The 11,530-nt window shown below is 39.9% G+C and overlaps 1 protein-coding gene across 2 annotated transcripts in view; it reads right to left on the bottom strand.

Moving 5' to 3' along the window:
* Positions 1 to 5,927: 5,927 nt before the first annotated feature.
* lhx2b (LIM homeobox 2b) overlaps positions 5,928 to 11,530 on the bottom strand; it is a 9,684-nt gene continuing 4,081 nt past the window's right edge. For both annotated transcript variants that reach the window (XM_034169727.1, XM_034169726.1), the window contains exons 4-6: positions 10,444 to 10,649; positions 6,300 to 6,590; positions 5,928 to 6,249 (exon numbers count right to left, since the gene is read on the bottom strand). In XM_034169727.1, the coding sequence (XP_034025618.1) occupies positions 6,300 to 6,590; positions 10,444 to 10,649 (497 nt within the window). In that variant the 3' untranslated portion in view covers positions 5,928 to 6,249. The remainder of the gene's footprint in view (positions 6,250 to 6,299; positions 6,591 to 10,443; positions 10,650 to 11,530) is intronic.

Raw genomic sequence — 11,530 nt, forward strand, 5'->3', positions numbered from 1 at the left:
TGAAGTCATTGTAATTAGGGTCACTTTCATTTATTATTTGAAATTGTTGTATAAATCTCTTATTTTTTTTATGTACATTGCATCTGGAAATTACTCATAGCGCTTCACTTTTTCCACATTTTATGCTACAGCCTTATTCCAAAATGGATTAAATTATTTTTTTCCTCACAATTCTACACACAATACCCCAAAATGTGAATGTGAAAAAAGGTGTTTTTTTTTTTTGGTTTTTGTTTTTTTGTTTTGTTTTGTTGGTTTTTTTTTCCATTTTGGCACATTTATTAAAAATGAAAATAAAAAAAAAATAAAAAACCTAAGAAATCACGTATACGTAAGTATTCACAGGCTATGGTATGAAGCTCAAAATTGAGCTCAGGTGCATCCTGTTTCCACTAATCATCCTTGAGATGTTTCTCCAGCTTAATCGGAGTCCACCTGGGGTAAATTCAGTTGATTGGACATGATTTGGAAAGACACACACCTGTCTACATATAAGGTCCCACAGTTGACAGTACATGTCAGAGCACAAACCAAGCAGGTTAAGTTTAACCAAGAAGGTCCAAATGAGCACAGTGGCCTCCATCACCTGTTTATAGGTGATGTTTCACCTAGATCTGGTCGCCCCTCTAAACTGAGTGATCAGGGAAGGAGGGCATTAATCAGGGAGGTGAACAAGGACCCAATGGTCACTCTGTCAGAGCTCCAGCATTCTTTTGTGGAGAGAGGAGAATCAGGCTTGTATGGTAGAATGACCAGAAAGAAGCCAATCCTTAGTGAAAGGCAAATGGCAGCCCACATGGAGTTTGTCAAAAGGCACCTGAAGGACTCTCAGACCATGAGAAACAAAATTCTCTGGTCTGAGGAGACAAAGATTGAACTCTTTGGTGTGAATTTCAGGGATCATGTTTGGAAGAAACCAGTCACCATCCCTACAGTGAAGCATGGTGGTGGCAGCATCATGCTGTGGGGATGTTTTTCAGCGGCAGGAACTGGGAGACTAGTCAGGATTGAGGGAAAGATGAATGCAGCAACATACAGAGACATCCTATATGAAAACCTGTTCCAGAGCGCTCTTGACCTCAGACTGGAGCGATGGTTCTTCTTTCAGCAGGACAATGACCCTAAGCACACAGCCAAGATATCAACGCAGTGGCCCAGACCTGAATCCGATTGAACATCTGTGGAGAGATCTGAAAATGTCTGTGAACTGACGCTCCACATCCAACCTGATGGAGCTTGAGAGGTGCTGCAAAGAGGAATGGAAAAAAAAAACTGCCAATGATAGGTGCACCGAGCTTGTGGCATCATATTCCAGAAGTCTTGAGTCTGTAATTGCTGCCAAAGGTGCATCAACAAAATGTTGATCAAAGGGAGTGAAAGCTTATGTACATGATTAGTTTTATATTTTTAATAAATTAGCAAAAAATAAAATACATAAAAAAAACTTTTTTCATGTTGTCATTATGGGGTGTTGTGAAAGAATTTTGAGGGGGAAAAAAAATCAATTTACTCCATTTTGGAATAAGGCTGTATTTTGTGCATAACAAAATGTGGAAAAGGTGAAATGCTGTAAATACTTTTCAGATGCACTGTATATACATTTAAGGTGTTATTATATTGCTCAATTTAACATTCACATTTTCCAGAGCAATAAAAAGTCATTATTTGATGCAACCAGCTGCTCCCACCTTTAAGTTACATATCTCACATATTTCTAAAATGTGAGATATGATTTATGATGTGGATCCTACAGACAGAAATTAACAATGAGCTTTACAATTTCTTTTTTGTTTTTACTCTCCTGATCACGTCCTGTAGAAGTACAACTACCTGCTGCTACATTTTTTTTTAAATAAGTCAGTATTTTTTCCTAAATCCTAGTTTCATCACATCTTCCACCTCAGCCAGAAAAAAAAACTGTACAAACTGTTGTTTCAGAGTGAAACTACCAAAACAGACACTAAAGTGGTGATTGGTAAAGTGCTGATTTCTGTCTTTTTGTGCATCGTGGCCAGAAGTCACAGCAGTGCATGGAATAACGCCTCCTTTGTGGAATCTAATTAGTTATTTGAGTAATTTAATGTTACTTGGAGCAGCTCAGATGAAAAGCATCAATTGCATTGTTAGGGAACATCACCCCAGCAGCTGGAGAAAGCCGAGGACACGGCCACGTTTCACTTGGCTGTGACAGACAGATGGTTACTTTGAAGAAGTGGTGATGGATTGGTTGTCTGCTTAGGTGGTTGCTATCCAGGACCCAAGGTGGTTCTGCAGTGTGCGGGATGCATTGAAGTATGGCATTAGTGGTGCCCTCAGACTGGACCGATACCGACAGGACGTTTATGAAGTGACTGATAAGCGCTCAGCACGTGGCAGTACTGCCATTAGAAAAATGAAGCAGGACGTCATGTTGGCACCGTTATAAAAGTTAACACCAACATTTAAACTGTGGACTCACAATTGGTTTTACAATATTTTGTGTTTTAAATGTGCAGACAGATCTTATTATTCTGATCATTCTAAAGTGAGTCTGTTTGTGCAGAGTTGTATCCTGTTGGAGATTTTGGTGCTGGTATCAGTCTCTCGCTGACCATCAGGATTTTCAAATATTTCTTAGTTGTTTCAGGTAAAACTTAACATTTTTCAATTGTCCATTTCACATTCACTGTGTCATTTCACTCATTCATCCTCAGTGAACAGACTGCAAAAATTCTTTTTTATGCAGATGTCTCATGGGGTCACACCTGAAATATATATTATAGTAATAGCCAAGTGGCCTCTGTATGCATGCATGCATCTGTGCATGCGTATGGCTTCAATCACGGAGAAATTGGAGAGAGCTGACATTTGCTGTTTGGTATGCTTATGTATTTTGGATCAAGGATGAATGTTGCAGAAACAGAAAGTTGATAGGACTAATATTTTTTGGAGAAATTAGCGGTATTTGCGAACAACAGTAGACAATTGACATTGTGCTGCGATATACCATGGGAGTTTGGAGTTTTAAATGTTGTTATTGTAGTTCATGTTAGTTTAACAGTGTTGTTAGTCTTATTGATTTATTGTGTTTTTGTAGTTCAACTGGTTTAGTCAGTTTAGTTAAGTGTCATGGTGCTGTTGCCATGAGTGAAAACTGTAGTGTATTTGATGTCTTCCACCACCGTCTCTGTTTGTGGATGTGTAAAATTAAAAGCACCTGCTTGCAGTAGATTGCAGAAAACACAAGAAGCTCTGAATGTGTGAATGCGTGCATGTAATTTCAATCACAGACAAACAGAAGAGAGCTGATATTTGCCATTTGGTATGCTTATGTATTTTGGGTCAAGGATTAATGCCACCAAAATGGAACGCTGATAGGACTAATATTTTTGGAGAAACTACAGATATAAGCTAACCACATTGAACAATGGACGTTGACAATTACATTCTGGACTCATGCCATTCCAGCAGGGTGTGGTAAATCATCTACATCAGGGGTGGGCAACTTGTTCCAGAAAGGGCCAAGAGGGTGCAGGATTTCTTTGCAGCCACTGATTCCACCAGGTGATTTCACTAATTAATATCACTTTGAGCAGATGGAATCAGTTAATCAGTGAAATCACCTGGTGGAATCAGTGGCTGCAAAGAAAACCTGCACCCTCTTGGCCCTTTCTGGAACAGGTTGCCCACCCCTGATCTATATATTAAAAGCGTGTGTGTGTGTGTGTGTGTGTGTGTGTGTGTGTGTGTGTGTGCGCGCGTGCATGATTTTATTTAGTAAGTTCAATGTAAGTATAATTGTAACTATGTAACAAATCCATGCATGATATGACGTGAAAACACTTATTTCCACTGTGGTCCATTTAAAAATCAAATGACAAAATAGAAGTAGTAGTAATAATAATAATAATAATAATAATAGTGTGTATATGATAACAAGAACATTAATTTAGAAATACATTAAGACAGTAAATTAAGATAAAAAAAAATATGTAATTAACAGGAAATAAGAGTTGAGTTCTTCTAAAAACTGTTGAGGTCTAAAGTTCTAAAAACATTCTGGACTCACACACCATTCCAACTCATTATAGAAAGTTTGCATAATTTATTATCACCTTTGAAAAATGTCAGCTACCTATTTTATGAACACAACCCAATGTAGAGCCCATGGATCCCCACGGGCAAAATGCTAGTTACAATTTAATTCCTCTGAGTTTTGTCTATGGCAATGACATTTTTATCCTCAAAGACATTTTCCTGTCTGCTCCAAATATTTTTATTCAGCCTCGTTACAATGTCTTTCTTAAAAATAACTATGTAATGGAATGTTTAAAAGTCAAACAGCTCAATGAGGATTCCGTTCAACAAAGACTCTCATTTTAACATTGGCATTATTAAAAAATCTGTGTGCCCTTCAGTTTCCCAAAAACTAAGAATTAATGTTGCATTGTTGGTTTCACTGAAAATTTACCTTCTTTGGGCTTTTCCTGAAGAGTAATATGGAATAAAATTTCATGTGTGAATGGATTATTTGTCACTCTTTATGCAGCACTGTGCAAAAGTCTTAGGTGACAAATTACAGCATAAAAAACAGAACTTAGATTAGATCATCTCCTGCAAGTTCTGCGAAAACAGAATTATATTTAATCAGGTTTTACTGAGTGGTCATCTTCAAAGATCACATTGTCTTTCTTTTATTTCATTCATGTAATTTAAATTTGTGGAACAGGCTTGTCACATAACCCTTAATTGGAGTAAGCGGGTATGGGTGGATGGAAGGATGGAACAGGTCTATATCTTGATACAAAACCTGGTCTCGGTTGTATATAACTAGTACTACTGTGTTTATTCCCGGGGGGGGGTTGAATAATGTTTGACCCTTTTTGAAGTGGTTTTGGGGTAACCTATGTTGTGATTTGGGGCTATATAAATAAATTAAATTTGATTAACGTGATAACTGATGACTTTCTATGCTGAAATAGAAAAAATATATATATAATTATAAAAGGAATGTTTGGATATTTGGGTTTTTTTTCAGCAGACTGATTTAAAATCCATTAAAAAGCTAGAATTTTTAAATTGTACGGTACATTGTTTTGTTTGAATATATTTCATATGATTTAATATAACTCCAAAATACTGTACATCGTTGACATTTGATTGTTTGATTTTATATTACGTGGCACTGATTATTTGTCCCATAGTTTAGAAAAATAGCCCATTGTATGATTTTCATCATTTTTGATGCAGTTTGGTTCCATTTACCATTCTTTTTGGTTCCATATATTCCTCTTGTCTAAACCACTCCGCTACCTTTTCATAAAAATGTGTCCATGATGCAAGGAAGCTATTTATGTGTCATATTAAACAAGTAATATTTTCCATTCATGCAATGAAATATTTTCATCTGCTGAAAATATTCTTACCATTGCACTCATAAACAGTCATTATTTGTGGAACATAATATTTCATATTCTTTGCAGAATTAATCTTCTGTGTGTTCATTCACAAACTTCAGCTCACAGGATGCAAAGAGGATCCACCGCTCTCTCTGGCTTTTAGAGAACTTATTAAAACACAGTGATGAACAAAACGTAAGCAGACATGAGCTTTGAAAGCTCAGTGAGCCAGGTTTCAAATGTTTCAGTTTTTCTTGACCTCAGGTCAGATTGGACACGCACACAAACACACACACACACGTCTGCAAGGAAAGTCACATGATGAGCCTTTACCCAAGACCCCATTAGCTCTAAAAATTGTATCTCATTTTGAGATGCTGCGGCTTTTCATCTCCGATCAGGGTCACAGGTTAAAGTGCAGAACACACCGACTGCATCAATGTGCAGGTCAGGATACACTGTGTGCATGGCATGCACACACACACACACACACCAGCGAGCTCCGCCCTCCTCCCCAGATAAAGTGTAAAAGGCACGTGACAGTCAGGATATTGTAACCTGTTTAATCCCAGATTTCCAAAAGAAAGAATTTTTTACAATCTTTCTAACAGTGACTCTTGTACACCAACATAAATACTGTGCTGGAAAAAAGCTTCCAAAAATTAAGCAGTTCTTGTTTTTGTTTCAGCAGTCTCTTTTGGTAAACATTGAAAAATGTAAATCAAGTCTCCTCAGTTCTCGACAAGACAACATCAAAATAACAACAACTGTGTGAGGCCGAGCCGCCTGATGACGCAAACCGTCTGGAAAAGTCAAATCTCACGTGTGTCCGTTACCTTCTCTGTTCTGCTCCGGCTCACGTTTGGACTCAGCAGTGCTCACGTGTAGATCCAGCAGGGCGGAGCACGGCTGCGTGGACGATCAGAACAGGCTGGTTAGTGTGGTCTGTGACGGGCTCCGGCACTCGTGCACCTCCATGCCGCCAGGCACCGAAGTCAGCACGGAGGTGACCGTGGGCATTGTGGGGTTGGTCAAGTCTGTCAGGGTGGTGGGGGTGCTGGAGGGGCTCATTGAGGCATTGGAGATTTCCGAAGCCGGCCCCGACGGCGTGCCTCCCTGTAGCGTCGAACCATCCGATGCCTTGTCCACCCCGCTGCTCTCCTGCCGCAGCAAGTTCCTCCTGAATTTGGCCCGAGCATTTTGGAACCATACCTAAGACGGGACACGTTTGTTAGATATCAGGTATGACCAACAACTGTCAAAGAAAAGTACAACAGCATGTCCCTGATCCCAAAAGCCACCCACAGCAGCCCCAAAACTACAGCACCAGCTTCATCTCATTTTACATCATCTTCACTTGAAAATCATTGTTGCAAAACATTCTTTCAAAAGTAATATATTACATTCAGATCAAGAAGGTGCAGGTGGAGCGCACAAACCTCTGCAGGACTTAGCCGCCGCCAACTTTTATCAATGCCATAACAGACAGAGGTAGCCAGTCAGAAACGTGCTCTTCACAATGTGATCATCAGGCAAGAATGTTCAAGCCATAAAAGGACACACTGGGAGATGAACTGAAAATGGGCCCAATCCCATCACCCCCAAAATGTTTGGTGTTTTAGTTTTTACAAACAAACAGCACAACCCTAACCCTCCTCTGTGGTTTGGTGGAATGGAGGTATTTAATTTGTCTTTCAACCCCAAATCATGAAAAGTTGTGACTGTACAAAAAAAAAAATAAAATAAACAAAATAAATTACATAAATCAATAAAAATCCTAGAATGATTCTTATATTTACTTTAACTTTTAATTCATTGCAGATTGTACAAATCCAACATACTTCACTTTTTTCCGGTCAACTTCATTTCATTTGTTAATACACAATCCATCCATTCCTGCATTTCAGGCCTGCAGCACATTCAGACAGTTGAGGCGCTGAAGTTTTTACCGTTTTGTGATGCCACCATTCCTTCTCACAACACTTTGTATGTTTTGTCACTGATGATACAAAGCCATTAAATGTTTCAGGTGTTATTTTGTCCCATTGTCCCTGCAAACACATCTTAAGGTCTCCTTTCAAAATTCATCACACATTCACTGTTGAGGGACAGGGGACTGCAGGCGGGACAGGTCAGGACTGGGGACTGCAGGCGGGCCAGTCCCGTGTCTGTACCCTCTTCGTCTGCAGCCATGCCTTTGTAAAGTTGCACAGGGTGGTTTTGCAAAGTCTTTTTGTAAAATGCATGGACAGATGTGGAAAAGATGTCATGTTGAAGGCAGCATATCTTGCTGTGAAATATCAGTGTACTTTTCTGAATTAATGTAGCCATCAGAGAAGTGTAAATTGCCTTTACTAAAGGCACTGGCACAACCCCATACCAAGACACACCCTGGTTTTTGGACTTGTTGCTGATAACCGTCTGGATGGCCTTTTTGTCTTTGGTCCAGAGAACATGATGTACATTTCTTCCAAAAACTATCTGGAATACTGATTCTTTTGACCACAGTATATGTTTCCACTGTGTCACAGTCCAACCAACATGCATCTAAGCCCAGAGACATCAATGCTGCTTCTGTACAACTTTAACATGAGGCTTCTTTTCTGCCTAGTAAACTATTAAGTGGCATTTTTTTGAATGAAAAGCTGTATTGTAAAGACTTCCCAAAGTAGTCCCTTGCCCTTGTGGTTATATCAGCTATTGATGATTCATTGAATCATATTATGATACGATGCACTGTTGAGAGGGAAATGTGCAAATCCCTTCCAATATTTCTTAGAAAAACTGAATGATCAACCTGCTCAAAGCTGTGTTGAACGTCATAATAATATGTTCTTAAAAACTGACTGTTGCCCTGTTTTTTAATTTGTTTTCAAACATCCATCCATCCATCTTCTAACACTTAGTCCAATTAAGGATCACGGGGGGCTGGAGCCTATCCCAGCAGTCATAGGGTGTGAGGCGGGGTGCACCCAGGACAGGACGCCAGTCTGTCGCAGGGCCACAAACAGACAAACAAACACAGACACACCCACAAGCACACCTAAGGACAATTTAAAGATTCCAATCCACCTAACCCGCATATCTTTGGATGTGGGAGGAAACCAGAGCACCCGAAGGAAACCCACGCAAACACGGGGAGAACATGCAAACTCCACACAGAAAGGCCATGGGAACCCATGACCTTCTCGCTGTGAGGCAACAGTGCTAACCACTAAGCCACCGTGCCGCCTTTGTTTTCAAACATTTCAAAGCATTTTTTTCACACATTTGTCGACAAACTGGAAATCCTCTGCCCATTTTTGCTCCTCAGAGAGTCAGCCTTTAATGGATACTGCTTTTGTACCAAACCATGATTCCAGTCACCTGTTTGACATACCATTATGGATTGTTTTTTTTTTTTCAGACCTCATTACTACCCCAAATTACCCCATACCATTTTTTTCTTATGTTTTTTTTTTTTTTTTTTTTGCACTTTCTATATTGTTCACAGGGAAGTATGAGCTAAGCTGATTGGTCAACTGCCACTGTGACCCGGATAAGCGCAGAAAATGAATGAATAAATGAATGAATACCTCCCCAACTTCTTCTCATTTGGAGATATTATATATATATATATATATATATATATATATATATATATATATATATATATATATATATATATATATATATATATATATTTCTTTAAATGATGAAACAGGTACACTTTTGATTTAACCTCATCAATGCACCAAATGCATGCTGGGAGGACTAACCGTGGTTCCTCAAAAACTTTAGATCACAGGAAAAAAAAAAAACAGGATTTTGGTGCTTTGTGAGAACATTTTAAACCTCATGGTGAACAAAACTAAAGTACACGCCTCATTGCATGTTATGTTGCACATGAGTCACATGAGGTCACTCGAAAAAAAAAAAAAAAAAAAACTGTCAGAGAAACATTTTTAAACATTTCCAAACATCTCACAGCCACCATTCATTTTATGTGTCCACCACAAAAATGTCATGTTCATGTCCAACTCTTTCACGGGGATTGTCAAAATACTTCCCACTAAACAAAAAAACAAAAAACAAAAATAATAAATATACAGCAGCACAGCAACATAAGAACAAATAATAATGGTGCACCTCAGAACACGGCTGTTCAACGTGGCCTGAAGTGAAACTGAAGACAGTTAAAGTCACACACAGAGCTGCTAAAACCAAGCGGAAAACATCAGCTCCAACACAACGTAAAGTGTCTCTGAGCAGGACACTGAACCCTCAACCTGCTTGGCCTTGTGCCACAGTGACCCAAGAAAAAAACAAAATAAAATAAAAAGTGTGATATTGACTAGCAGTTCATTTAAGACACCAGTGCACATCTCCAAAAGTGTGTGTAAGTCTGGAGCACCACGCACACTTTAAAAAAAACAAAAAATAAATAATCACACATGTACTGTGCTTTTGCAATAATCACTTGACTAAGAAGCCTCCTGAGAGGCCCCGCCCCCCAGAAGGCCGACCCCCACTTAACAGACCGAGTTGTCCATCAGTGCTGTGATTTTTTTTTTTTTTCTTTTTTGCGTGTTTAGTGATGGAGTCTTGGGAAACAGGAATAACAGCCATAAAAACTCATCAAAGCAAAACGGCTGCTTTGTTTTGTGCGAGCGTTAATTAAAACAGCAGGATGAAGGATTTTTGTGCGTGTTTTTTTTTTTTTTAAGAAAATGTTGAATCAGAAAGCTTTTCCTCTTTGTCTCAGTCCTCTGAATAATTTACTTTCGCCTGTTGTGTTGTGATTTCTCTCGTTTTTATCTCACAGTCATCAACAGGAGCCACACTTCCTGTTTTCCTTCTTTTTAATTCCAGCCATTTTGCACGACAGTGTGAACGCACCGAACAGGCAGCATTTTATTTTTCCAAGAGGAAATGAGAAATGGGAGTTTTTGCTTCTTCTTTTTTTTTTTTTTTTGAACTAGCTTTTCAAAAAGAAACAAAAAAAAACATCAAGGTATCCTGTTCGTACTTCTGGATAAACTTTGGTTTTCAGCGGCTGTGCTGGTGTTGGCGGTTCAGCTGTTACCTGTAAAACCCGCTTGGTGAGGCCGGTCTTCTGGGCGAGCTGTTTGAGGTCCTTGGCGTCTGGGTTGTGGTTGATGGCGAAGTAGGACTTCATGGTCCTCAGCTGGTGGTGCTTGAAGGACGTCCTCATGCGCTTGGTCTTCTGACTGGAGCTGTACTGAGAGTCTCTGTCCATGGACTCGCCATCGTTCTCGTTACAGCTCAGCGCTGCGGGCAAAACGACAAGCATCTTTAGAACTCATCACCATTTACAGCGGCGAGTCTCACCTCATTGCGAGCTCCAAAACCGCTCATGAACCCACCAATAAAAATCTGAAGGTTGAACGTGAGGAGCAGACAGGCCTCCAGATCAGAACGCACTTTATGTTAGCGTCACAAGAATTCTTTCGACCTCATCAAATCAATCTGTCATGTTTACTCAAACACAAATGAACTGATCATTACATGACTCAGTGATAAGCTCCACCCCCTCCTAAAGGCCTTCAGATGAAGTAATGGATCAAGAAGACACTGAGAGCATTGATGGTGTTGAGACTGGTTATTGCACTTGCTTCCAATACTTAAGGTTCCCTGTTCAAGACCACCCATGCCCGTTCTCCATGTACACGTGGCATCTGGCGTGAAACGTGTCAAATCCACACGCAGATCCATAACGGATCCACAAAATGACTTCCAGGTTTTGCCGTCTGATCCTTCCATCAGAAAACAGTTCATGAGTTTAATTAATCTGTCCTGCAACCTCCCACATGAGGTCAAACCTAAGGTCAAGGAAAAAAAAAAACTGGACGATCAACCTGATCAAAGCAGTGCTGAACATCATGATAATATGTTCTTAAAAACTGACTGTTGCCCTGTTTAACTTTTTGGCGACTTGTCACGTCAGCTGAACCTGGACGCCGTGACGTGACAGCAGATCATCCGTTTGTCTCAGCCCACTGCCTGCCGGCTTCATCAGCGCCACAACAGGGAACCTGCTACAGAAAACCGGGGCGTCGCTGCCGGCATGACGGCTCACGTTCAGCACATGTTGAATGTGAGTGAAATTCAGCTGTGCACGACAGGCACGTGCACACACACTCCAGCTGTGA

Source organism: Thalassophryne amazonica, chromosome 5 (genome assembly GCF_902500255.1).
Source record: "Thalassophryne amazonica chromosome 5, fThaAma1.1, whole genome shotgun sequence".
In the NCBI taxonomy this organism is placed as follows: Eukaryota; Metazoa; Chordata; class Actinopteri; order Batrachoidiformes; family Batrachoididae; genus Thalassophryne; species Thalassophryne amazonica.